This window comes from Neofelis nebulosa, chromosome 9 (assembly GCF_028018385.1).
Source record: "Neofelis nebulosa isolate mNeoNeb1 chromosome 9, mNeoNeb1.pri, whole genome shotgun sequence".
Taxonomy (NCBI): Eukaryota; Metazoa; Chordata; class Mammalia; order Carnivora; family Felidae; genus Neofelis; species Neofelis nebulosa.
This window is the reverse complement of record NC_080790.1, coordinates 141,397,495-141,424,024: the sequence shown is the minus strand read 5'-3', so window position 1 is coordinate 141,424,024 and position 26,530 is coordinate 141,397,495. Positions and strand designations below refer to the sequence as shown.

General features: G+C 58.6%; 3 protein-coding genes across 3 annotated transcripts in view; 2 read left to right on the top strand and 1 right to left on the bottom strand.

Moving 5' to 3' along the window:
* Nucleotides 1-6,502, bottom strand: part of PRPF6 (pre-mRNA processing factor 6) — a 48,442-nt gene extending 41,940 nt beyond the window's left edge. Inside the window, exons 1-3 of the mRNA XM_058686293.1 lie at nucleotides 6,312-6,502; nucleotides 3,747-3,915; nucleotides 2,545-2,663 (exon numbers count right to left, since the gene is read on the bottom strand). Coding sequence (XP_058542276.1) covers nucleotides 2,545-2,663; nucleotides 3,747-3,915; nucleotides 6,312-6,382 — 359 coding nt within the window. The 5' untranslated portion in view covers nucleotides 6,383-6,502. The remainder of the gene's footprint in view (nucleotides 1-2,544; nucleotides 2,664-3,746; nucleotides 3,916-6,311) is intronic.
* A 121-nt stretch (nucleotides 6,503-6,623) lies between these two features.
* SAMD10 (sterile alpha motif domain containing 10) lies at nucleotides 6,624-12,897 on the top strand. The gene is made up of 5 exons (XM_058686279.1): nucleotides 6,624-8,338; nucleotides 10,314-10,495; nucleotides 10,573-10,744; nucleotides 11,142-11,282; nucleotides 11,488-12,897. Exons 1-5 carry the CDS (start codon nucleotides 7,975-7,977, stop codon nucleotides 11,508-11,510), a joined length of 882 nt encoding a protein of 293 aa, XP_058542262.1. The 5' UTR covers nucleotides 6,624-7,974; the 3' UTR covers nucleotides 11,511-12,897.
* Nucleotides 12,898-15,099: 2,202 nt separating this feature from the next.
* On the top strand, nucleotides 15,100-26,503 carry ZNF512B (zinc finger protein 512B). Its single transcript, XM_058686276.1, has 17 exons — nucleotides 15,100-15,233; nucleotides 17,136-17,261; nucleotides 17,551-17,693; nucleotides 18,061-18,189; nucleotides 18,309-19,003; nucleotides 19,086-19,312; nucleotides 19,429-19,500; nucleotides 19,598-19,744; nucleotides 19,908-20,032; nucleotides 20,104-20,196; nucleotides 20,403-20,501; nucleotides 20,606-20,776; nucleotides 21,006-21,200; nucleotides 21,445-21,546; nucleotides 21,849-21,911; nucleotides 22,474-22,572; nucleotides 22,933-26,503. The coding sequence occupies exons 2-17, from the start codon at nucleotides 17,138-17,140 to the stop codon at nucleotides 23,182-23,184; spliced, it is 2,736 nt and encodes a 911-aa protein (XP_058542259.1). The 5' UTR covers nucleotides 15,100-15,233; nucleotides 17,136-17,137; the 3' UTR covers nucleotides 23,185-26,503.
* The last annotated feature ends 27 nt before the right edge of the window (nucleotides 26,504-26,530 follow it).

The window sequence follows — 26,530 nt, the reverse complement described above, 5'->3', positions numbered from 1 at the left end:
TCTGCCCCTCCCCCGTTCATGCTCTGTCTCTCTCTGTCCCAAAAATAAATAAAAAACGTTGAAAAAAAAAAAAAAAACTTTTTTCTTAAGAAAATACGGATATGGACTGGCTGTCAGGTAGTCATTGGAATAAAGCTTTGGGGTTCATGCTGCTGGGGCAATAAAGGTGCTGCACCAGTGCAGAGGATAAACTGACCCTGACACGACCCAGCAAAGACCACCAGCAGATGTGGGAGAAGCGAATGTACGAGCTGTGTAGCCAGGGCTGAGACTACATGAGGGCATCCGGTCGGCTGCACTGTCCCACTGGTTTGTATCGTAAAAAGTACTCCTAACAGAAGTTTTAAAAGTCAAGCATTTTTCCGAAACCACTTAATGAGATGACTTTCTTTCTTTTTTTTTTTTTTTTCTTCTTCAACGTTTTTTATTTATTTTTGGGACAGAGAGAGACAGAGCATGAACGGGGGAGGGGCAGAGAGAGAGGGAGACACAGAATCGGAAACAGGCTCCAGGCTCCGAGCCATCAGCCCAGAGCCTGACGCGGGGCTCGAACTCACGGACTGCGAGATCGTGACCTGGCTGAAGTCGGACGCTTAACCGACTGCGCCACCCAGGCGCCCCATGAGATGACTTTCTACACGTATCCATGTCCCCCAGTTTTTTAAGTGAATTCTAGAAGACTGAAATTCAACCTTCTTTAATGTGCAAAACCACACATACTTAATTACTAGAGGTATACAAAATAACGCACGTCTATGTAATAACAGATAACAAGCGTTACAAAAAGCCCTGAGCAACTGTATTTCGCCCTTCCAAAATGAAAACTCTACACACATTATGGGAAGTTACTAAATTGCATGTGTAAGAAGCAAGGTTAACTACCACTTTCTGGACTTATGACTAAATATAACCCTTTTATCTATACTTGGTCTCACTGTCCCAATATTCTATAATGAAAACACATTCTTTCAGTAGTAAAAAAAATTACAGCTTTCTTTTTTTTTTTTTTTTAACGTTTATTTATTTTTTTTGAGACAGAGAGAGACAGAGCATGAACGGGGGAGGGTCAGAGAGAGGGAGACACAGAATCGGAAACAGGCTCCAGGCTCTGAGCTGTCAGCACAGAGCCTGACGCGGGGCTTGAACTCACGGACCGCGAGATCATGACCTGAGCTGAAGTCGGCCGCTTAACCGACTGAGCCACCCAGGCGCCCCACAGCTTTCTTATTTGTAACTTGTTTCATTTTTAAAATTTGTTTTACAAATCATAAAAAACTTATAAAACAATATAACTTATTATGGTTTAAAAGATTATGCGTTCACTTTGTTTTAATTTCCCCAGAAACAAGGTCGGGGAATTCAGAAAGCTGCCATATCAAATGGAGACTGAAGTAACATCAACGAACAGATTTGCTAAACCAAAGTTCAGGGCAAGACACCCACCTGAGAACCCACAGAGAAACCACACCTTCTCTTGAACAGGCCCCCAAGGACAGAGTGCACCTGCTCCCTCCAGGCTCACCGTCACCTACCCCACCAGCCCAGCCTGACTCCCCACAGTCCCAATGCAGTCCCAGCGCTGTCGTGTGGACCAAGATTCTCCAGCCACAGCCCCTGCCTACAAGGACTTACATATTCATCTGTCATCTTCAGCTAACTTCCAAATTACTTAATAAATATCAACTAACATCACTACACCCCTCTCAAAGGCAGTAATCCTGACGTGTGATCAAAACAATCCCTCAAATTCTGTAGATTTCTGGAAAACAATAGAGTTCTTAAGCTCTCCACTCCAGTCCCCAGCCCTAAGACTACTCTCCAACAGCCTGGCACTTATCCAAGTGTGGCTGCCATAAATTAAGATCCAGGTGGCCTCAGAGCTGAGCAGACACGTGCATTGCTCTTGCAACTTTTCTCCACATCTGAAGTAAGTCAAAGCAAATATCTCTTTTAAAGTTAGGTAAATACAGGGGCACCTGACTGGCTCAATCACTGAGCATATGACTCCTGATTTTGGGTGTGAGTTCAAACCCCACGGGTAGAGAGATTAGTGCCTGGGTGGCTAGTCGGTTAAGCATCCAACTTCAGCTCAGGTCATGATCTCACAGTTTGTGGGCTCCAGCTGTGCTGACAGCAGGGAGCCTGGAGCCTGCTTTGGATTCTGTGTCTCCCTCTCTGCCCTTCCTCCACTTGCACTCTCTCTCCCTCAAAAATAAACAAACGTCAAAAAATAAATACAATACAATCTTAATGCAGGACCTGGGAGGCTCAGTTGGTGGAGCGTCCAACTTTGGCTCAGGTCATAATCTCACGGTTCATGGGTCCGAGCCCTGCATTGGGCTCTGCTCTTGACAGTTCAGAGCCTGCCAGGGATTCTCTCTCCCCGCTCTCTCTGTCATTCTCCCAATTCACGCATGCACATTCTATCTCTCAAAATAAATAAACTATTAAAATAAATAAATAGAATTAAAAGCAAGAGAAAGAAAAAAGGAAGGAGAAAGAGAGTTGGGTAAATACAGTGTAAAGGGCAGAAATTTACATTACCTCCTTTCTTTTCTTCTCTCATCCATCCTTTTATCCAGAGCGGCATAAATAGCATCCGCTTCCTCGTCATCTTTTTCGTAGGGCCCACTGGAGAAGAGGCTCCCAGCATAACCATTAAACTAAGGACACAACAACATACTTAGAGGGTCAGCTTCACCCCCAACACAATCCCCACAAGCAGAAACAGAGAACACCTCTAGCTGTAAAACGTTTGTTAAACAATTTTTCTCAATCCGACAATCCCAAACTGAGGGAAAATAAAGTCAGTCATCTGTACCGCTCACAAGTATCATGGGCATGAAAGATAAAGGAGCTACCCAGATGGGAAGGGACCAAGAGATACAGCCAGTGCAGTGCAGAGTCCTGGACTGGGTGCACCAGAAAAAGACACCAGGGGAAAACGGATGGAACGCAAATGAGGCCTACGGGTTAGGCACACAGCCAACAGTGTCGTGTCAATGTTAGTTTCCTGGTTTCAATAACTGCACTAAGGTCACATGAGATGAGGAGAAGCTAGTGAAGGCATTTTCCACGCGATTTTTGCAAGTTCCCTGGAAGTTTAAAATCATTTCAGAATTGGGGCGCCTGGGTGGCTCAGTCGGTTGAGCGTCCGACTTCAGCTCAGGTCATGATCTCGCAGTCTGTGGGTTTGAGCCCCATGTCGGGCTCTGTGCTGACAGCTCGGAGGCTGGAGCCTGCTTCGGATTCTGTGTCTCCCTCTCTCTCTGCCCCTCCCCTGCTCATGCTCTCTCTCTCTCTCTCTCAAAAATGAATAAACGTTAAAAAAAATTTTTTTTTAAATCATTTCAGAATTGAAATTTTTAAAATCTTTTCCTCTGAGTAAAAATGCCACCTGTTAGAACACACATGAAGAAAACCTCAACTGGCCAAATACTAACTAACTAAGAGAGTATGCACTGAAACAAAAGAGAATCATCACCGATTCCACCTGGAATTTTAATTATTAAAAACAAGCCAAAACAAAACCCCAGGGCTAGTACATCTCTTCTGAAGAGACAACAGTGCACGTATCTTTGTCTGTCCTGCTCCCTTCCTGCCCTCTGCTGAAGGTACCCTGGGCACAGCAGAGGTGCTAGCTGTACTGGCCTCTCTGAGCCCGTCGCCAGAGATGCCAAGGGCACACGGGGTCAAGAAGCTGGTCAGCCCTTCTGGGGACTGGCTGGGAACGCGCCACAAGTCACCTCATCGTAGTTGGTGTCATTCAGATCCTCATCGTCATCATCCGCAGCTTGGCTTTTCTTCATCTGGTCCCCGACGGTCCTCTTGCCCGGGGGCGCGTGGCGGTCATCCACAGGGTCATTTGCGTCCCGGGCGGGCCCAATATCTGACCGGGTGGTGAAGCCAGTGGCACTGCAGGAGACCCCAAGACACCCATTTATCCAGGCGAACTTGTTCCTTTGTTCTCCCTCCAGAGTCCCCACTTAATAACCCCTCTTTTTCTCACATCTCTGGGAAGGCACCAAAGCGCCAGGCAGTAAAGAACCAAGCACGCTGTGCTCGCCAACGTTACTAGTCTGTTCTCTTCGGGACGGAAAGCTTCTGACCTACCCTGAGGAGGTTACCAAGGCCCCACATTCTCCTTGAGAGACTCACCAGAGCATCAGACCTCCCTCTGCCCAGGTTCCCACCTCCCATTTCCAATAACCTGCTGATCGCGTCCCCCACACATCCAAGCAGGCCCCCAACCCCAACGTGACCCAACCAGAATTCCTTTTCTGTGCTTATCCTGCAGCCACCCTGGGGTGTTTCCAAGTACCAGGCGGGCACCAGACCACCGGCCTCACCTCCGTGCCCTCTTCTCCATCCCATCAGTACCAAGTTCTACTGAGTCTACCTCTGAAACCCCTCCTCCCCAAACCTTGACTCCCATCACAGCCAGGAACCAACTTCGCTACCCCTGCCTCTAGCCTTCTCGTTTCAGCGCAGTCTGACCACGGCGCTCTGACGGCTCTGTCTCTCCTACAGGAACTCTGGCCCCTCCACCTCTGCACCTTCCACCCAACAGACCCCTTGAGAGTCCCTCAGCTTCCTCCACACCAGGCCTTTTTTCTTCACCACCCAACACACAGCGTCAGTCACACACATTTCTACATCCCTAAATCCCAATCTTCTACCAAATAGGGCTCAAATGCTACCACTCGATAGAGCATTCCCTGACCGCTGGGACCCAAGAGTTCCAAATCTGTTCCTTTTTAGGGGCACCTGCATGGCTCAGTGGTTAAGCATCGACTCTTTTTTTTTTAATGTTTATTTATATTTGAGAGAGAAACAGAGTGTGAGCAGGGAAGGGGCAGAGAGAGAGGGAGACAGAGAATCCGAAGCAGGCTCCAGGCTCTGGGCTGTCAGCACAGAACCCGACATGGGGCTCGAACCCACGAACCGTGAGATCGTGACCTGAGCCGAAGTCGGACACTCAACTGACTGAGCCCCCCAGGCATCCCTGCGTTGACTGCTGATCAGTCTGTGAGTTCAATCAAGCCCCACATCCAATGCCTCACTGACAGCGTGGAGACTGCTTGGGACTCTCTCCCTCCCTCTCCTTCTGTCCTTCCCCTCATGTACATGCGCGCTCTCTCTCTGTCTCTGTCTCTCTCAAAACAAATAAACTTTAGGGAAAAAAGGCTTAAAAAACGAATCTGCTCTTTTTTTTTTTTTAATTTTTTTTCTTCAATATTTATTTATTTTTGAGACAGAAAGAGACAGAGCATGAATGGGGGAGGGTCAGAGAGAGAGGGAGACACAGAATCTGAAACAGGCTCCAGGCTCTGAGCTGTCAGCACAGAGCCCGACTCGGGGCTCGAACTCACGGACCGTGAGATCATGACCTGAGCCGAAGTCGGCCGCTTAACCGACTGAGCCACCCAGGCGCCCCTCTGCTCCTCTTTATATATTTAGTAATGCAAAGACCTCACCTCTCCTGGTAGGTCTTCTGAAGATGATGCCAGTGAGACTTGTGTGTTCCCCACTCCAACCTTAACCCCCCACAGGGCAACCTGATAGCTTCCCTAAACAAATGAATAACCAAACAAATAGAATGATGATGACTGCTCATTTTTCCAACCTCTTGTGACAGTAATCCGTGTGACAGGCGCGGGAGACCCAGTCACAAGCCTCACAGATGCCCTGCCTGCCTGAGCTGAGAGTTCCAACACCCGGTGTATGACGACCAACACCACGGGGAAAGAAGGGGGCACTGGGAGCCGCCACACAGAGGAATCTGGCCGGGAAAGGACCACTTATGCTTTCGACAAGGGTGTGGGGTCTGCCTGGCCTGGGGAGAGTAGCCGCGGTGTTCCTACGACCCGTCAAAGATTCCCGTAGTCCTCACTGCAGACCTGCTCACAGATCATCTTACCGATCCAAACACGGGCTCACCCCCAACGCATGGTCAAAGCCCAAGCCTCGCGTCGTCTAGGGAGCAAGCACAAGTGGTCCTCAGCTCTGGTCCACCCCAAAGCATCATTCTTCTACATGGATTAAACCAAGCCCAGGGACGTCTTGCAAACAGTGTGGCCACAGATCCTAATCTGTCATCCCTCTCGAGAAATCTTCCCCGTCGCCAAGCTCCCCAAATCCGACTGATTCCCGAGGAGAAGCGTCGGGTAGTGAGGCCGGTCTTGTCCGGGCCCGGGCCGGCCCCCAGCCCCTCTTCCCCAAGCGCGCGCGGCCCGCTCTGCTCGCCGGGCCCCGGGGCCCGCGCCGCCGGCTCCCTCCCCTCAAGCGCCGCGGCTCGCCCCCAGCCTTACCCCCGGCCCAGCCCCGGCACATAGCCGAGAGGAGCGGGCATGCCCAAGAACGGCTTCTTCTTCTTGTTCATGGCGCCAGTGACGACCACCGCCGGAGAGGAAGAGGGGACGGAGGCCGCGACCGCAGGCAAAAGACCACAGACGTCCCAGGCTCCTCAGCAGGAAGAGCTCCCGGGCCCTGCGTCACCCGCGCCCCGGAAGCAAAGGTCGCCGGCCGCACGAAGCCCCGCCCACTCCCCCCCCCCCCATTCCTCGGGCGGAAATTCCTGAAAACCGACTTCCGGCACCGGCGAAGGGGCGGGGATGTGGCAGGCGCACGCGCGGGGCGCCTGATAGTAGGGAGGCGTGCGAACCGCCCAGCTGGAGACCTCCTGGAGCGACATCATCCTGCAAAAAAACCTGCAGGACCTCAAAACTCAGCCTGGGGCATCTTTACTTACTGCGTGCTTTCGACGCATTTCCGAGGAGACCTGCCTGCATGAGCGGGACCCATGGTCCCCTCCCCGAGTCCGCCTGACCGCCGGGGACCGCTCATAATCAGGCCCAGCCATTCACCTTTCCCTTCAGAATCGTCCTGGCCCTGGGGCAGGCCTTAACACATCTGAGCGGGGCTGCACCTGACTAGTTGTGGACAGCTTGTGTGCGGTGTATGTGTCCTGATCGTGGGCATACCTGTCTGCTCGTGCCCCAGGGTGCAGGCTGCTGTTCTAGTTCTCAGCGCTCAGGTTCCCCGGGCTCCAGTTCAGGCACCGGTCCCTGTACAGGCTCCACTCCCACCCCCACCACACCTTGAACATGGCAGTGAGGGCAGAAGTGCAGCCCCTACAGGGCCAATTGGCGAAAATAAGTAAAGGCAGTAGATATGTTGGGAACAATTCGGTATGTGGGCATGCGTGGCCACAGCATGTGGATGAATTCGGTGCAGATCTCTACTTGCGTGTGTTGGTGGACATGGGTACCAGTCAGATCACCTGTGCTCGTGTTTCAGGTGGACATACATGACGACTCTGCATACGTTTCTGTATCTCCGCGTGTACCTTTGCTCATTCTGTGAGACATCCTCCAGCAGCCCACATACACCTGGGGAGAGTGCTCAGACTTGGCAGAGCAAGCGAAACTCAGTGGGTAGCCTCTGGACAGGGCAGCCCCCAGCCCACCCTAGCACTTCTCAGCGGGGTCCTGGAACAAACACATCCCTCCTGCCTGCTGCAGCCTCCTTGGAGCTTCTCTCTCCTCCCCATTCCCAGCCAACCCCCTTTTGGTGCCACATCCTGAGCACTGAGTCAGATTCTGGGGCTACAGAGGGAAGGGGAGAGACCCTGGCTGTTTTCCTGGAGTTCACATTGTGGTGGGGGTTAAGAGAGGGTCTAGGGAAGCAAGTGCCCATTTGAGGAGAGATCTCTGGATAGGTGTGGAGAATGCGTAAATAAAGGAGTGAGGCGGTAATCTGAGGTAGGAGAACGAAGGGAAGTGGTTGCAAGGCATCGGTCTGGCCTTTGACCTGGGCTCCGGTGGACAGAAGATCCCAGGAGCAGGTAGGATACTCCCCTCCTACCCCTTCCTTCCCCGCGCGAAAGGTCGCATCTTTGTTTCCCTGCCTCAGAAGCCCCTTCAGACGTCTGGATCCCGTTATAGGTGCATAGAATCACTGTTCCTTGAAGCCATGCCCAGGTGCGTAAGGTCGTCCCTTACCCTGGCAGACACCCTTTGCATACGCAGACCTGCGCGCCGCCGACACACCTCGGAGCTCCCGGAGCGCGCCCAGCACTCAGGGCTCAGAGGCAGGTGCCTCGCCGCGCAGACTCGCCGGGCGCGGGGACCGGCTCGGGCGCGGGGCCGGCTGGGGCGGGGCAGCGGCGCGCGTTCCCCGCCGGCCACACGGGCCGCCTTGCGCCCGGCGAGGGGCGTGTGCACGGGCCCGGGATCCTTGGGCCCCATGTTCACGGAGCTAAGGACCAAGCTGAGCCCCCCGCGAGGCCGCGCCGGGGCTGTGCGCGCCGGCTTCGGGGAGCGCCGGGATGTGGACGGTGAGCAGGGCTTCGGGGATATCGCAGGTTGGGGGCTCGAGGACCGAGAGGAACGGGGGCGGGAACTGGCAGACTCCAAGTGGCGGCTTGGCGCGGACTGGGGGGCGCGTCCTGGCCGAACGGGGTCTCCGGTGTCTTTGTCCTGAGCTGGGGCGGCGGGGCGGGTAGCCTCAGGCCTCGGGGATCAGCGCACCCTTGGCTGGGAGGAGGTTATGGGCTGGGGCTCCTGTCCTCAGGCTCGCACCATCCTGCGGTCACCTTTTCCGTCGCGCGAGCTCCCCTTCCTTCCCCAGCTCTTGCAGTGGGGCCGAGAGGGAGCCGAGGCCACAGTCGGGCTTGGGCGCCCCCGCCCCATTTTATGCTGGAATTCTGACGTTGGGGCTAAGAGGGAGGGACGGAACGACGAGCAGACGGACGGAAAGATGGAGATCCCTCCTGGTGCTGGGCAGGAAATGGGCGGGGCTCGGCTGTCCCCTGACAGGTGCAGCGCGCTCGGTGGCGTCCGACTGGTTCGCCCAGAGCTTAGCTCTGGGGCCCCGGCCCTGCACGGCTCCGCTCGCGAGGCCCTGAGACGCGAGGCCGAGCGGCACAGGCACCTGTGTCCTGCAAGGTTTATTAATCTTTTCCCACGATACTAGAAGCCACAACGGGGCAGCCACACCACACCTGGACCTCAATTTTAGAGTCACCTGGTGTCATCCAATTCCAGAACGTTGTAAGAATGAAGGGGGGATGTTAAGTCGGAGGAATCTTAAGGGGTAGAAGGAGGGGAAGTAATGGGTTTTCCCCGATACCGAGACCTCTTGGGCACATCGCCAAACCCTGCCCTCAGTTGTGGCTGCGAGGTTGTGTCCATGGGAGGCAGGGTCTCTCATTCTACTGCTGAGAGCCAGTGGGGCAAGCGCCCTGGCCAAGAACCTGATTCTGCCTGCTGAGTTGGGGCCTGGATGCTGTAAAGATGAGGGGACCCCTGGGCCCTATATCTCCCTAGGGTTCTGTTGACTTGTGGATACCACACAGAGCCTTTGTCCACCCACCCACGCATCCATCCACCCATTAATCCACAGTATTTCTGGGCACCTCCTTTGTGCCCAGACCTGTGCAAGGTGTTGGGAAGAGCACATCGGGGTGTCTGCCCTCCCATGACCTATGTCAGCAACAAGCCCAGAAATGGGAGTGAAACTGAAACTTCAAGAGTAAAATGAAGTCTGTGTGGGGAATAGAGGGTGCAAGGTGTCACTGGGCCCTCTGAGCATACGGCTGGACCCTGCACAACTGTGCTGAGCAGCCCATGCCCTCTGGAAGCCCACTACCCCCAGGAGCTGTCCTGAGCCAAGGGCTCTGCGGCAGGTGGAGGAGAGCAATCCTGGTTGTTGGCTGACCCAGAGTTCATTCAGGCCTCTTGTTGGTGGGTCAGCAGATGAGCAGAGCACAACAGGGCAGGAGCCAAGTCTCAGATGCTAGGTATGGCTGCAGAGACTGGGTGCCCTCACTGGTGAGGGGCAGGCAGCATACTCAGGGGGTTCCCACCATGCAGGCTCTCCCAGGACATAGGGGCCATTGCTCCCTCACAAGCAGGTCCTGTCTGTGTGCCCCACTCTGGTTCAGCACGTGTCAGCCCAAGGCAAGGGTAAGATCAGGCCTGACTCAGGATAGCCCCTCGCCAGGCTATAAGTCTTAGGCTCCCTGGTGGGCACATTTCCTCTCTAATCTAGGCACAGTCCTGTTCCCCAGAGTATGAACTGTGTACTCAGAAAAGGAAAGGTGTTTCTAGGTCGTCATCCTTGGGCTGGGTGGGTGCTCAAGACAGCTCTTGTGTACTTCCTTTCTGCCTTTGGGGGGTTGGGAACCTCTAACTGGGAAGGTGGCTCTCTGTGTTGGGAGGGAAGATGGGTTGGGCAGGGAGCTGGTTTGCAGAGAGAGGGTCCTCTGGCCCTGTCCCTGACCACTCTGACCAGGCACCCGTGCTCTACAGCTACGGCACACTTCAGCTTCTGCCGAACCCTCCTGGATCACACGGTGTCCACTGAGAGCATCCCTTGTCACCTGCCTCGGACGCCAGGCACCAGCCTCACATGGCACGACTCCCGTAGCCAGAGGGCCGCTGGCGGCCGGCCAGTCAAGCTCCTGCAGCAGCCTGGCACGGAGGCCCCCCAGGTACCCACCCAGCATACCCACCTCAGCCCCTGCCCTCCCCATCACCTCACTCCACCTGCCACCCATCTCCCCTGCAGGGCCGGCTATACTCCGACCACTATGGTCTGTACCACACAAGTCCCTCACTGGGTGGCCTGACGAGGCCTGTGGTTCTGTGGAGTCAGCAGGACGTCTGCAAGTGGCTCAAGAAGCACTGTCCCCACAACTACCTCGTCTACGTGGAGGCCTTCTCCCAGCACGCCATCACAGGTACCCTCAATTGCTGGGGGTGTGAGGGGCATAAGGATCCCCTGGAGACCCCCCCTCAGCCTGCCTCAGTTTCTTTTGCTATCGTTTCTTCCTGTCTTCTGTTTCCTTCTAGTCAACCTCTCCTTCTAGGTTTGTCTCTTTGCAGAATCTGCCATTGCCTCCCCAGTGCATTTCTATCTTTTTCTGGCTTTTCTCTGCCCCGGCTCTGTCCGTCCTTGCCTTTCCTCTGCCTGTCCCCCTCTTTCCTCTCCTTATTTCTCTGTCTCTGCCTCTCTTTCTCTTTAAGTCTATGTCCCCCTCTTCGCCGCCCCCCCCCCCCCCCCCGCCGCTTCTGCCTTGGCTCTTAATGCTCCTTGCGTGTTGACCTTGGCTCGACCCCTCCTCCCCTCTCTCCCAGGCCGGGCGCTGCTGAGGCTGAATGGGGAGAAGCTGCAGCGGATGGGGCTGGCACAGGAGGCGCAGCGGCAGGAGGTGCTGCAGCAGGTGCTGCGCCTGCAGGTGCGCGAGGAGGGGCGGAGCCTGCAGCTGCTGAGCCAAGGTCAGTGGGAGGAGCCAGGGGGGCCTGAGAGTCTTGGGGGCGTGGGGGGGGGCAGGGGGAGAGGCTGGGCCATGGGGCCAAGAGGAGGGTGGGTGAGTTGACCTCAGGGGGGCGGCTGTAGGACGCCGGTAAGGGCCATCCTGTGCCTGGCAGAGTGGCAGATGCCAGAGATCTCCACCCCTCCTCACCCCTACCCACCCCGTAGCCTCCTTTGGAAACATGTCCTAGCTGCTGCCCGAGGCTCGAACCCCAGACCCCAGCACTGTGACCGCAGCCTGTGGCAAGGATGACGCATAGCTGGCACACAGCCGCTCTCGGACCCTGCAGGAGGCCCCAGGGGCTGAGCCCAGCCCGATGGACAGGTGGGACCAGGATTGCCATCTCTGGCTGTGCATTCTGGGCCGTTGAGCAGGTGCGGGCTGCTTGGGTGTGGCCCTTCCTTGCAGGACCTGAGCCCAAATGCACCCTCTGGTGCTGCTGGCAGCGTGTGGGGCAGCTACTTGGAGCCAGAGCAGGGTCTGGTTATCCCCCTAGACTCCCGGGGAGTCCGTTTATTTATATTCCCTTCACCCACACTGATGTCTGTGCCCCTGTTGCCTGCTGAATCACGCTTCCTTTGGGCATCCTGCCCTCCCCCAGGGCAAGAGGTCTGTCTGTCTGCCCATTTGTCCAGTTCTACACCCTCACCCAGCATCCAGAGGACAGGCGGAATAAGCTGTGGAAGCTCCCTCTGGCGAGTGCCCTCCCCTGCCCCACCCAGATAATCAGCAGCAGCCGCATCCCCAGGCACACCATGCCAAGTGCGTGCCCTCGTGATTTCTGAAGCCCTCGCCACGCCCCCATCTATTCCCAGGAACTGTGGCAAGAGAGGTCTGGGGGTTGCTCAGGCGCCCAAGACCTAACCCAGCACTATGAGCACCCTATGACGGGGATCAGGCCCAGCTGTCTCCTGGCCTTGGGTTTGGGTGTCCCCCCTCCCCCTCCTCCCACGGTTGCGGAGGCTGCCTCTGAGGGACAGTTGTGGGCATGTATTCTCACTGCTCCTCTCCCAAGAAAATCTGAATTCACACAAGAGACTGTCCTGAGGGCTGTGCCCCCGACCCCTGCCCACCAGAGATCCAGCCAGCACCTGAGCAACCACTCTGTGAGCCAGAGGGCCCAAGGTTTGTGATTGGTGCTGCCCAGCAGAGGGACAGTGAGGGCAGTCCTGGTAGCCCCCACCTTCTTGTTCCTCTGCCTGCCCACTCCCCTAGGGAGCCCTGAAAATCTCAGGGATTGAGGCTGAGCCTCCAGCCTCCTCTCTGTGCCCCAAGCCAGCCTCCAGATGGGAAGTGGCTTGTTGCAGGCCCCGAGTGGGATTTGGATAACTGGCCTGGTGCCCCCTATCCCGCCGGCCCCAGTAGGAAGCCCCCTCGTCCTTTCTGGCCACCCTGATTGCCACAGCCCGCCTTGTGCCATCACAACGTTGTCTTCTCCAGGGGGCCCTTCCTATCACTGCCGCAGTCTTCTCCCTCCTTTGTCTTGCCCCCCACCCTGCCATGCTTGTCTTGTCTTCTTTGTTTTGCGCTTTTTTATATTCTGACAAAGACCAGAAATAAACCTGGTTCTCAACTGCCCCAGTGTGGTGTTTGGCTCAGGCCAACTGGGTGTTTGAGAGTGGGAAGAGTCCTGGATGGAGGGCCCCTGGCTGTGGGAGGAGGCAGTGCCCGGTGCCCAGTTCAGGTGTCTCCACAGGGCCACTAGGGGGCAGTGGTGTCGCATCTTGACAGCACACCTGTTTACCCCAGGGCCGGTGGGGAATCCTGGGCTCAGCCCTGTGGACTGCAGCCAGATGCACGGACACAGGTGAGTTACTTTCCTGGGGCCTCCATGACGAATGACAGCTGGGAAGCTTAACACAACAGAAACTGATTTCATCACAGTAATGCAGGCTACCAGTCTGAAAACCAGCAGGACCACAGTCCCTCCCGGAGCACAGGATAGAACCCTTCCTCACCTCTCCCAGCTTCTCGCGGCTGCTGCGGGGATCCCTGGGCACATCACTCCCATCTCAGCCCGTCGTGGTCAAATCACCTTCCGTGTCATATCTTCCTCTTACAAGGAAACTTGTCGCTGGATTTAAGGGCCACCTGGATAATCCCAGATGATCTTCTCACCTCAAGACCCTTAACTTAAGATCTGCAAAGACCTTTTCTCCAAATAAGACCCCATTCGTGGGTTCCAGGGATTTGACATGGCAATCTTTGGAGGGCCCCCATTAAGCCTCTGACACAGGGTAATGCCCTAACATAGGAAACACATGGGTCACAACAACACCCTGACACATGTGCCCACACAGCAACCAGACACATGGTAATGCAGAGGCAGAAACTGACCACGGGAGTCTGGAGACACAGAGACACAATGATGCTGGTTTCCAGATGCACACTACACCGTGATACACAGTGACCCCCTAACAGAAACACAGGGGGCACAGGACACACAATGCCCTGACATCCAGACATTCTATAGCCTGGAGACACATCTGCTAAGATACAGATTTCCCTCCACACACGCACACACACACACACCTTCCAACTAGTCACCTGGATACTAACATACAGATAGGCATGTTTTCCCCTAGTATGGGACACGTAGACATAACCCTGACATCAGACGTCTACACAGGAGACTGCCCGGCACACGTGGTCACTAAGGCACACACCTATCAACAGACGTGGACGTGCTCCATGCGTGGACATGCAGACTTACACGGGGAAAGATGAGAAACCTGGCTGGGTCTCACTCACTGACCCCTCCCCCAACCCTGGATGTCCTGTCCCCAGGGTGGGCACGGTCAACGAGGGAAGGACATTTCCTCTTCCTCCTGGGGCCACATGGACCTTTCTCTGGCTCTGATTTCCAAGGGAAGTTCTAACCCAATGAACGCTCCAAAGAGGGCCCCTACCCCTCTCTCTGGCGGCACTTTGTGCCAGCCATTAGAGAAGCAGGTCTCAAGAGTCCCCATGAGGAGAGGCAGACCCTAATCTGACCGTGTCTTTTGTGCCTTGCCCTGAATCTATTGCAGGGTAGACAGAAGGGTGGCGTGGGGGGAGGTGCCAGGGGTGGGAAAGGCTTCAGGGAAGGAGGTGTGTCTTGTAACTCTTTCCCAACTAGCACCTCTTCCCCTGCTTTATTCACTCCCAAATCCTGGTAGGGATGGTACCCCATTACCCCCGGCCCTGATACCAGTGTCCCCTGGGTTCTGGGGCACGGCAGAGCAAGGCACTGGCCCTGGCCACCCCCACCCGAAGCAGACAGAGGCTGGTCCAGTGGTCAGTAACCCCACAGAGCCCATGGCCTCAAACTGCTCCCCCAGCACTGTTAGTAGCTAGGCGGTCCCCTGACTGTGGCCACAGGCAGAGGTGGGCACAGGGCCGGTTGGAAGAGATCCAGATCCTGCTTTGCAGGCCCCAGTCTCCCAGGGGCCAGGAGTTCAGGCTCCCAGAGGACGGTGGTCTCCATTGCTGCACCTTCCCAGGGCCAACACCTAGAGGCATCTGGTCGCTTCAATCCGCGTACATTGGGATCGGGGCAGTTCCCAGCGTCCCGATAGTGCCTCAGTTTACCCCACTGCCTGAAAAAACGCCTCTTGCCCTACGGGCGGCATAACGGGCCACTTTGCACTGGAGCCCCAGCGGATGGAGGCGACGGACCCAGGAGCCGGGAGAGGGGGCCGGGCCGATGGGCCCCCTCCCCCCCAACCCGTTCCTCCCCGTCGCGGAGCGGCTGCAGGAATACCGCGAGAGTTCGCCCCCTCCCCCCTACAGTAAAACTGTCAAAGGTGGGAGGGGCGGGAGCGCGCATGTGCGCAGCGCGGCGCGCAGCCTGCGCCGCCCGGACCCCGCGCCCCGCGCCCCGCGCCCCGGCCCCGGCCCCCCGCCTCGGCCGCCGTCCCGCAGGGCGCCGCAGGTAAGCACCCGGCCGCGCCCTGGGCCGGACCCCGGGGCAGCCCTCGCTCGGCCGCGTCCCCGACCCTGACCCCGCACGCAGGTCGTCGGGGGGGGGAACCGGGCCCGGAGCCCCCGCCCGCCGCCCCCCGCCGCGCCCCGACCCCCCCCACCCCGCCCCGCGCCGCGCCCCGCGCCCCGCGCCGGCGCCGCGCTCCTGTCTCCTCCTTCTCCAGAAAAAGTCGCCATTTTGGTTCACTGCCTTCGCCCCCCCTCCCCCCCTGCACCCGCGATCGGCCCTTTCGGCGCCAGGCCGGGGCCCCGCACCCCGGCTGCAGGTGACAGGTGTGTGGCGAGGCCAGTCTCCAGGTGTACGTTTCCTGGCCGGGTTCATCCGCGCGCCCGGCCTGTGCCGAGGTCCCCCCGCCAGCGTTGCTTGTGGCGCCCCCTCCCCCCTGCGAGGGTCCCACCTTTGCCACCCTGCTGGGTCCTCGGACAGGGTGGAATCTCTTTTCCTCCTGTTGTTCTAGTCACAGGTCGTGGATGGAAGGAGGGTGTCTGCCCCCTAGGCCAGCCCTGGCCCCAGGCCCCCCAACTCTGAGTTCTCCGCCCAAACCGGAGAGATTGCAAAGTGGGTTCTTGGTAGGCACCAACATCCCAGGCTGGTGGAATCATCATGGCGTTGGGATGACTGATGCTGGCATGTCTCCTTTGGAAGTTTTGGTGTGAAGACTTCAGAGAAGTTTGTTTAGGCCCGTGTAGACCCGAACCTTCCCCTGGGCCCTGGATACGGGAACCCCCTTGGTAATGAGCAGTGATTGTCCTTACCAGAGACCTCAGTCTCTGGACCCTCTCTAGGCCCTGCAGTCCCTCCCCGCTTCCTCTGATGTAAGTTCATTAGGAACTGCCAGAGGAGGGGCTGCCTGCCCACACAACACCCCCCCCCCCCCCTTCCTGTGGCCTTAGGTGTCCCTGTAGGAGGATCCTGTAGGGCTGAGCTCAAGAGTCCCTCCCCAGAGCTCTCAGGGTCTGGAGTCCCCCAGCAGAACAGGCCCAGGATGTCCAGCCTCAGGCAGCGGGGTAATCCCTGTGGCCGATGGCCTGGCAGTTTCTGGAGCGGCACTGGTGGACCTGTAGGTGGGGGGGACAGATAGGCTTTTGAGGGTGGAGGTGGAGAGGAGGTCAGCCAGGTAGAGGGTGGCTGAGGGATTCCTGCTGGAGACAAGGCTGAGAAGAAAGTCAGGGAGAATGGTTCAGCTGGCATGGGGACTAGAAACAGGTGCTCCTGGGATCCTCAGTCCTTGATCTGAACCCCCCCGCCCCTCGCCAGGGGAATTTATTCAGTTGAGTAGGCTAGGGGCCTGCAGTGCCCATGTTGGCCATCTTCCATCTGTGTCCTGGAGAGAAGGGTCCAGGGGTGCATGTCCAGGTAGGGTGGCATTGCCTTCGGTCTGAGTGGGGCTGTGGAGTAAGGTGTCCCAAGGTGCTGGGCCAGAGCAGCTTGTGAGCTAGCAGCCATATTAGTGTCATAATTGGCCCCTGGGAGGGATGCTGTTGGTCTCTTTCTTCCTGAACGCTCCACCTCTTCAGGGGCTGCCCCCAGCTCAGTACCAGGTATGATTCATGGCACGTTTTAGGACTGTGTGTCTGGGGACAAAGGAAGTCTATGAGAGCTGATGAGGGTTTCAGGACAGTTAGGTGCTTCCAAGATGATTGTGTCTCCTGGATAATCTGGGGGGACCTCCGATGGGGAGCCCCTCCCCTAAACCAGAAGCCTCCATCACCTACCATACATGCACAGGTGGGCAGGCTCTCCTCCCCTGAGCCGGAGAGGGGCCTATCTGGGGGCAGGGTTTAAGAGTAGTCCGTTCAAGTCCTGAGTCGGGCCTGGTGAGCCTCACAGGTTTGTCTACTTGCTCTGCAGAAATGACCGATCCCTTCTGTGTTGGAGGAGGCCGCCGGCTCCCCGGATCCACCAAGAGTGGACCTGGGAAGGATGGAGGCCGGAACGAAGTCCGACTTCCTGTGCTGCATGACCCACCAAAACTGGGTAAGAGGGATCAGGCCAAGGTCAACTCCAGGTGACCACAGGCAGCTGCTACTGGTTGTGGGACTCCTTTTCAGCTCCCAGCTCCCCCAGTAGTCTAGTTCCTGGGTGCTCAGCTGGGCCGCCTGGGCCTCTGGATTCTTGTCCTAGGCTGACTACAGTCACAGTCTCCCACTCCCCATGCTTCGCTGTGGGGGAAGTGGGGCTTCCTCCAGGCCTGAGCAGCCCCCTGGGTGGCAGGTGAGGCTGTGGGGAATGCAGCTTCCAAGCCTTGGCATATCATGTGTTGCAGGGATGCCGGTGGTCCGGGGCGGGCAGACAGTGCCCAGCCAGGGCCCACTCTGCTTTGACCCGGGAAGTCCAGCCAGTGATAGGACGGAAGGGAAGAAAAAGGGGCGTCCGAAAGCCGAGAACCAGGCCCTCCGAGACATTCCTGTGAGCTCCCTGAAGGCTGGGGTGGGACTCATGCTGGGGTCTGCTTGTCAAGGCCACCACCCTGCCTTTGCTTCCTTTTCACACACCAGCCCCAAGCCCTCAGCTTGCGTCAGAGGTCGCTCCGTGCTTTCTGGCTTCACGGTGCGCCCTGGGACCCAGTGGGTCACGTTTGTGGGGTTCCTAGAACAGGTCAAGTACACCGTCGCTGCTTGGGGTGGCCTGAATCTTGCTGCAGTTCTGAGGTTGAAGGGCTCCTCGAGCCTGTCTGCCCTGCAGACCTGGGGAGGAGACTGAGGCTGGGCATGGGTTGGGTTGGCAGAGACTTGGCTGGCTGAGGGGTCAGCAGCCTCACCTTTTCCATGTCCAGCTCTCCCTGATGAACCAGTGGAAAGATGAATTCAAGGCACACTCAAGGGTGAAGTGTCCAAACTCAGGGTGCTGGCTGGAGTTCCCCAGCATCTACGGGCTCAAGTACCATTACCAGCGGTGCCAAGGGGTAAGGGGCTGTGGGGCAGGGAAATAGAGGCCTGGGGCCCGCCCTGCCCCACCTGTCTGCTCAGGGTGTGTCTGGGCAGAGGCCTGGGCTGCCATCCCATGCCTGCCCTCTCCACCCAGGGTGCCATCTCAGAAAGGCTGACCTTTCCCTGCCCCTTCTGTGAGGCTGCATTCACTTCCAAGACCCAGCTGGAGAAGCACCGGATTTGGAACCACATGGACCGACCCCTGCCTGCCCCTAAGCCTGGGCCGGTCAGCCGGCCAGTCACTATCAGCCGGCCCGTTGGGGTCAGCAAGCCCATTGGAGTGAGCAAACCCGTCACTGTTGGCAAACCCGTGGGTGTCAGCAAACCCATCGGCATCAGCAAGCCAGTGACGGTCAGCAGGCCTGTGCCGGTCACCAAGCCAGTGACGGTCAGCAGACCTGTGCCGGTCACCAAGGCTATCACGGTCAGCAGGCCTGTGCCGGTCACCAAACCCATACCGGTCACCAAGTCCGTGCCGGTCACCAAACCCGTGCCGGTCACCAAGGGAGTGAGTCTCAACAAGCCAGTGCCAGTCACCAAGTCCGTGCCGGTGACCAAACCAGTGACCATCAACAAACCGGTGCCGATGACAAAACTTGTGACAGTTACGAAACCCATGCCAGTCACGAAGCCGGTGACGGTCAGCAGGCCCATTGTGGTCAGTAAGCCAGTGACGGTCAGCAGGCCCATTGCCATCAGCAGACACACACCACCTTGCAAAATGGTGCTGCTGACCAAGTCCGAGAACAAAACTCCTCGAGCCACAGGGAGGAGCAGTGGTAAGAAAAGGTACGGGGGCTCCTTCCAGGTTGGAGGTGGTAACAGGGTCAGAAGTGGGCCCTCCTGCCCCTCACCTGCCTGCTCCCTGCAGGGCTGCGGACAGCCTGGATGCATGCCCCATCCTGCCAAAGCAGGCGAGGCCGGAGAATGGGGAGTATGGCCCATCCACCACGGGCCACACCTCGGCCTTCCAGCTGAGCACAGACCCCGGCAGCAGCCCCCTTTCTCTGGGCAGCAGGCCCTTGGGGAGCAAGGAGGCACCGAGGGCCACAGGCCCTGTGTCCCCACCTGAGGAGGGAGCGGAGCGCACAAAGCACAGTAAGACGAGAGGGGGGAGGCAGTGGCTGGGGTGGGGGTGACGGTCTGTTGGCCCAGGCCTCCCGACGGTTATTTGACCAGAAACCCTGGGCCCTGTTTTCTCTCCCCCGAGTCAGGAAGGAAACAGAAGACACCCAAGAAGTTTACAGGGGAGCAGCCGTCCATCTCAGGGACCTTCGGACTCAAAGGTGAGGCCCTAGCCAGTACAGCATCTGGGGCTCGACACATGCACAAGTGTGCCTGCACCCTTGGCTCACACCTGCCCCACCCCGTATGTGCACACAGGCCTGGCCAAGGCAGAGGACAAATCCCGCATGCACCGTGCCAAGAAGCAGGAGGGGCCGGGCCCCGAGGATGTGCGCAAGAAGGTGCTGGCTCCTGCTAGCACGGTCAGCAAGGACGTGCCGGCCCCCACGGCCCACCCAGCTCCAGGTGGGGGGGCTGCCATGTGCAGGGCCCAGGACAGATCTCAACTCTGGGGCGGATCCTGGACCCCAGGGACTGGGGGCTGAGTGTGGACCGTGGGTCCTGTGCTTGGCATCCAGGGCGTCCGGGAGCCCCCACCAGCCCCTGAGGCCCTGGCCCTGCCCTACAGGTGGCCCTGAGGAGCAGTGGCAGCGGGCCATCCATGAACGGGGGGAGGCTGTCTGCCCCACCTGCAATGTGGTCACCCGAAAGACCCTCGTGGGGCTTAAGAAGCACATGGAGGTGTGTCAGAAGGTAAGGCTGCCCGGGGTCCCAGGCGGGGAAGTGCCCAGACTCAGCTTCTCACGACAGGGGCATGTCTGCAGCTGCAGGATGCTCTCAAGTGCCAGCACTGCCGGAAACAGTTCAAGTCCAAGGCCGGCCTCAACTACCACACCATGGCGGAGCACAGCGCCAAGGTACGCCCTGACCCACCAGCCGCTAGCCTCCTAGTCCGTCTCACCCCACCCCACCCTGCCTGCCCTGCCCACCGACCTCTCGTCCCCACGTGGCAGCAGAACTTACTGGTTCCCATGCCTGACCTTGGACACCCGTGGCCCTGACCCCTGGGCTGGGGCAGGGGCCCTGTGGCGGTGGGGATGTTAAGGCTGGGCCTGCCCCCCAGCCCTCTGACGCCGAGGCCTCGGAGGGGAGTGAGCAGGAGGAGCGGGAGCGGCTGCGCAAGGTGCTGAAGCAGATGGGGAGGCTGCGCTGCCCCCAGGAGGTCGGTGGGATGGGGGGGGGGGGGGGCGGGGCGCACTGCGCGGGGCGCTGGGCGTGGGGTGGGACACAGCCCCTTGCTGGCCACTTACCCGACTCTGACCCCAGGGCTGCGGGGCCGCCTTCTCCAGCCTCATGGGCTACCAGTACCACCAGCGACGCTGCGGAAAGCCTCCCTGTGAAGCGGACAGCCCCTCCTTTCCCTGCACCCACTGTGGAAAGACCTACCGCTCCAAGGCCGGACACGATTACCACATGCGCTCGGAGCACACAGCCCCAGTGAGCAGCCTGTGGCCTGGGTCCTCTTGCCCCTGGGGTACCAAGCATGTGTGTCGCGTGCCATCTGCTGTGTGTGCTCCCCCTTCCCTTTCTGGGGGCCACGTGCATGGGGCCTAGCAAGCCTGGGACCCCCGAGCGCCCGTGTGCGCTGCCTGGGGCACGTACCTCTGTCTCTCTGCGCCCCGTGCCGCTTGGTCCCCGTTGCTCACCCTGTCTTCCTGCTCTGCAGCCGCCTGAGGAGCCTGAGGACAAGCCCCCCGAAACTGAGGACCTCTTGGGTGTGGAGCGGACCCCCAGCGGCCGCATCCGCCGCACGTCAGCCCAGGTTGCCGTGTTCCACCTGCAAGAGATTGCAGAGGACGAACTGGCTCGAGACTGGACCAAGCGGCGGGTGAAGGATGACTTAGTACCTGAGACTGCCCGGGTGAGCTGCCGCTGGGCCCCCGGCTCCCGTCCCCGAACAGGGTGTGACCTAGCTTGGGGTCCCCTGCAGCGGCCCCGCCCCTGCGACTTGGCCCATTTGCTGGCCTTCCAGGCTCACATCTGCCATCTGTGGGGGGCACAGTCAGGTCCTTGGAGCAGGTGGGCTCAGCTCTGGCCTGGCATTCAGTAGCCTCCCATTAACACAGGCCCCCTGGGCTCACCCTGGTGCTCACCTGCTTTTACAGCTCAACTATACTCGGCCAGGCCTCCCCACACTTAACCCCCAGTTGTTGGAGGCGTGGAAGAATGAAGTCAAGGAGAAAGGCCACGTCAACTGCCCCAATGACGTGAGTTGGGGCAGGCTGGTGGGTGGGTGTGGGGACCCTGGGGCTGAGGAATAAAGAGCCCAGGTGTGGCCCTGGGTAGGAGGTCTCCAAGTGATCAGCCAGCCTGTGATCCCTGCAGGGTCCTTAGATGGAGCCCCATAATCTCAGCTTTAGAGGTCTAGCCTGCCCATATCCCAGGACCCCTGGGGTCAAGCCCCCCACTTACCCCAGAGGCCCCATAATCCCTCAGCCAGGGGTACACGTGTGTCTGTGTGGGGACATCTGCTGGGAGGCCCTCCCCCACTGTTGTCTCCTGTCCTCAGTGCTGTGAAGCCATCTACTCCAGTGTGTCCGGCCTTAAGGCCCATCTCGCCAGCTGCAGCAAGGTCAGTCCCCTGGCCCTTTCCCGTGGTGGGGTAGGTGCTCTGCACTCCCAGCCAACCCTCAGGGGCTCCGGCATGTTGGGTGTGTGACCCCACCCCGGTGGGGCAGGGACTGGCCAGTGCCCGATGGCCAGCCCAGCCCAGGACACTTCAGCATTCTCCAACCCTATCCATGAGTCCATTGGCCCAAGTTGTTCTGCCCACAGGGGCTTCTCGTCTGTGTGGGTGTAAGCGGGCACAGTGGACCTGGGCTTGGAGTGAGGGGCCTTAGGCCAAGGCTGCAGCCCTTCCCCGAGGCACCTTCCTCTTCCCATCTTCTCCTTATCCCTTACCTCCCCTGCAGCGGGGGCAGCTCAGAGGTCCTGCCACACAGAAGCCTTGATGGGTCCCTAAGCTCACCCATTGAGCACCCAACAAGATGAGCTGTAGTTGCTGCCCCGACCCTATAGCCACACAGGTGCGGGAAGAGGGCCGGGGTTCCCTGCTTAGATCCGGTGCTTCTGGTATTCCAAGGGGTGGGGGTGGGGTCCAATATCTGGGGGCTGGCCTGCCTGATGCCTTGCAGGGAGACCACCTGGTGGGAAAGTACTGCTGTCTGCTGTGTCCAAAGGAGTTCAGCTCTGAGAGTGGCGTCAAGTATCACATCCTCAAGACCCATGCAGAGGTGGGATGGGCTGAGACACCTGCTGAGCCTGCAGCAGATGGGCTGGCCCCAGGCAGGGGACTGGGCCAGGGCGGGAATGGTGGGGTAATAGCTTGTGTGGCCTTTGAGCAAGCAGCCAAGGTTGAGAAATCTGGTGGTTTCAAAAACAAACAAACAAACAAACAAACAACAAGAAAAGGAAAGAAGAAATCTGGTGGGGTTGTTTCAAAGTGGCTTCTGGCTTCCCTGGAGGCCGGGAGGAGCTTGGGCACCACTCCCCCGCACCCTGAGCAGGAGGCACCATAGCGCAGCGGCCTGCCTGGCCCCAGTGCCTAGCATCCTCCTGCCTCGGGGTCTACATTGCGGGGTTTTTCTTTCCAGAACTGGTTCCGTACTTCGGCTGACCCACTTCCCAAACACAGGAGCCAGGACTCACTGGCACCCAAGAAGGAAGAGAAGAAGAGTCTGGCAGGTGGGAAGAAGCGAGGCCGAAAGCCCAAGGAGCGGACCCCTGAGGAGCCCGCACCCAAGATGCCCCCACGTCGAGATGACTGGCCCCCAGGAGGCAGAGACAAAGGGGCCCGGGGCTCCACTGGCCGGAAGGTGGGAGCCAGCAAAGCTCCTGAGAAGTGAGCAGAGTGGCTGGCAGGTGGGTGGGGCCTGGTCCCCACACTGGACACCAAGCCCACTCTGTTGAGGGTGGGGGTAGCTAGCTCCAGGACCTCCTGCCCTCCAGTTCTCCACCCCCCACCCCCGCCTATTCATCTGTCCAGCGGAGGCAGCCAGTCCCTCTCTCCTTCCTGACGGCCCTTCCCGTGTGCAGGCTGCACAGGGCACACCTGGGCTGGTTCTCTGGGGGGAGGCCTGTGGCAGCAACGGAAGTGCAATAGCTTGGAGGGACATTTATGGGCCTGGTGGAGTCTGGGGCCCTGGATGGGCAGGAAGAGGGTCTGTGGCTTAGGCCTCAGCGCCACGGGGTAGAGCAAGGCAGGCAGATGGCCTTCACCATGCAAGCTCCCGGCCCCGTCTGCTTTCTCAGGCCCAAGGCTTGGGGGTCCTCGGTGACCCATGGTTCTGGGCTGATGAGGGCACCTGAGCAGCCTCCCCTTTCTACCCAACACTGGACCCCAGCACCCCCAGCTACCTCCCAGGACAGACCCTGAGTCTGACTGCTACCATGCTGACCAGACAGCCGCCCTACCGTGGCCTCCCTCGTCCTTCCACATTTGGCTCCTCTGCTTCTGTTCTCTACCTCTCCAGGCCCACCCTCCCCTGCCTGTGTGACCCCTGCTGTGCTCGGGCCCCTGCCCCACTGGCCCCTGTCCGTCACAGTGGGTGGAGGTGGCCCTGTTCGTGGGCTCTCCTGCCATTCTGTCTTCATGGGTGCTCCCTGCCTGGGGCAGGAGGAGGGTTCTGCTCTCACCTGCAGGGCTGCCGGAGCGGGGGGGGCGGGGGGGGGCGGTGAAGGGGTCACATGGAGCATAGCTTTGCCTCCAATCTCCAGCTTTGCTAACACCACTGCTCTAGGTTGGGGCAGCCCAGTGGGTCAGGGATGGGTCAGTCTGGGCTGGGGCCCACAGGCATGTGGGGCATGGAACTGGGGCCCAGCTCTGAGGAGTAATCCCTGTGGGAATCAGCCTTCTGTCTGCTGGTCTGGGTTGGCCTGTGGCTAAGCTCCCATGGGAGTCCCCTTCCCACCCCCCCCCTTGTTTTTTTTACCTGCCCTTTTGTTTCTGGTTGTGTGGTCTTTCGATATGAGAGCTGAAGGCCAGGAGGGGGCTTGGCCAAGGTCACGTTGTGTTGGTGGCCGCTCTGTGCTGGCCCTTTTGGGGCTCAGAGCGTGGCTGGGTCTGCAGGTTGACCAGGGTTCAGGCTGGAGTCCAGGGCACCCACAGGAGGTGGCCAAACCGCCTCTGGCCTCCTCCCTGGGCCCCACTTTCCAGCTTCGGCAGTGTAGGGAGGAGGAAGGTACTCAGAGCCACTGGGTTTGGACAGAGGTTATTTCCCACTGGGGGGTAGAGGGTGGGCTGAGGGCTCGGCCTTGCCGATCCTGGATGATGTGAATTTTGATATTTGCCCGTGTGCGTGTATCTCCTGGGTGTAGTGGATGCCAGTCTTGTTGCTGTGACAAGTAACAACCTTTTTTTAATTCTGTTTTTTATACAAAAACAACAATCCGACATTTTGGTGCTAAGGGTTTCCTGGTGCCGACGGTGGATCTAGGGGCTGAGGGGGTGTCTCTCCCCTGCTCAGGGAGGCGGTGCTGACCGGGCACCTCTCTGCCCCTCAGCTCCCGTCCTCATCTAGTCACAGGAGAGGAGGGGCCCTAAGCCAGGCTTGGCTCTCCTGGCCCTGCAGTAGGGAGACAGATTCCAGGGGGGGTTGGGGGCTGGTCATGCTGCCCGTCTCCAGTTTCCTTCCTTTGGCCAAAAGGCTCTTGGGCAACCCCGGCCTGTGTGCTAGGGAAGGGGTGTAGAGACCTGGACTGCCCCCACTCACACACACCTTGATTTGATCGAAGACTGGAGGCATGGACGGACGGATGTGATCCAGTGTCAAACACGAAGGGAGGGCAGCGTGGGCAGAAAGACTTTTCTGTGTTCCTGGGTGTCACTATGGTAATACAGCTGGTGGAGGCAGAGGTGGGGTCAGGCAGCCACTGGGGGGGGGGGGGGCGCAGCCTTGGGCAGGGAGGGGATGCAGGTGCTGGCAGGAGCCCCAGGTGCATTTGTCTTTGTCACCAATGGCTGGAGGAGGTTGGACCTCAACACCTCTGCTGGGGACGGCCACCCGCCCCAGCCTCTCAGGTACTTGGCCCTTGGGGGACGGGGGGCTGGTTTTTAGCTGGGGGGTGAGTTTCCAGGTCACCCCCTGAAGTCCACAGTTGGTCCCTGGTTTGGGAACCCTGCCTAGATGTGTGGGAAGAGGTGGGGTCCTGGATAACTTGATGTTTAGCACTTTAACCCCCTTCTTTGTCTTTAAAGTGGGTGTGGGGGGCTGCTGCCAAAAGTGACTATTGGGTCGGACCCCTCTCTCCCTTCTTCCCTTTCTGCTTCCCATGTTCTGGTGAGTGGCAGTGGCGAGCTGGTGGGCAGAGCCCTCCTCCAAAGTGGGCAGAGCCCTGGGCGGCTCAGCGGGATCCGCCCACCTCCCACTCTGGTGGGAATCCAGCCAGGTAACCGCCTGGCCTTGATTGACACCTTCAGTGAGAGGGACTGGAGTGGCAGAACCCCAGGGCATGGTGGGCGTGAACGCTGCCCAAGACCCAAGCCCAGGGCACAATGCCAGGTCCCTTTCTGAAGATCTACCTCTGGCCCAGCCCACCCACCCTTGCCCTGAGAACAGGAACGGCCCGACTGAAGGGGCTGACACTTCACACAAAAATAGGATGCACTTTATTTGCTTGTGCAAAGGCAGTTGAGGGTGTATCCTGGTGTGAGGTGATCAGTGGCCCTCCCAGCGGTAGCCCCCCTCCTGTCCCTCTGGTTCAGAAGGGAGAGAATGGGTGCACCCTGACCCACGGGGGCAGGGCTCTCCCGGTGTGTCCAGTTCGATGGGCCCCAGGTGGCTTACCCTGGAGGCCTGGGGTTCGCGGGCGGGGGCGGGGGGGGGGGCGGGGGGGCGCCGGCCAGTACCTCTGGCCTGGCAGCCACACATCCTGTGCTTTGGGTTTCTTGGTTTGGGTTTTTTAATGCCAGTTCTCCGTACATAAGTGCATTTCGGAAGAGAGGTTCCAGCTATCACTTGTAACCGTATATATACATATATATTCTATCTACAAAGTGTTTATTTGCAAGATGTTTTGACGGTGAGCTCGGGCCCTGCCCGCCTTGTGACCATCTGTCCCCGGTCCTCGTCCCCGCCTCCCGGCCCCATGTGGCGCGGGGGTGGGCCATCAACTGTATGTATTAAATATGACTGTATCAAATAAATGTTTATTGATTTTTTTCCAGGGGCTTTGTGCTGCTGAGTTTGTGGT

Excerpts from the sequence above, each read along its gene's own strand:
- SAMD10 (XM_058686279.1), top strand. The coding sequence starts at position 7,975 with ATGCCCAGGTGCGTAAGGTCGTCCCTTACCCTGGCAGACACCCTTTGC. Across the intron at positions 10,745-11,141 it reads CTCCCAGCACGCCATCACAG|GCCGGGCGCTGCTGAGGCTG; the intron begins GTACCCTCAATT and ends CCTCTCTCCCAG. Across the intron at positions 11,283-11,487 it reads CCTGCAGCTGCTGAGCCAAG|CCTCCTTTGGAAACATGTCC; the intron begins GTCAGTGGGAGG and ends CCCACCCCGTAG.
- ZNF512B (XM_058686276.1), top strand. The coding sequence starts at position 17,138 with ATGACCGATCCCTTCTGTGTTGGAGGAGGCCGCCGGCTCCCCGGATCC. Across the intron at positions 17,262-17,550 it reads GCATGACCCACCAAAACTGG|GGATGCCGGTGGTCCGGGGC; the intron begins GTAAGAGGGATC and ends CATGTGTTGCAG. Across the intron at positions 20,502-20,605 it reads GGCTGCGCTGCCCCCAGGAG|GGCTGCGGGGCCGCCTTCTC; the intron begins GTCGGTGGGATG and ends CTCTGACCCCAG.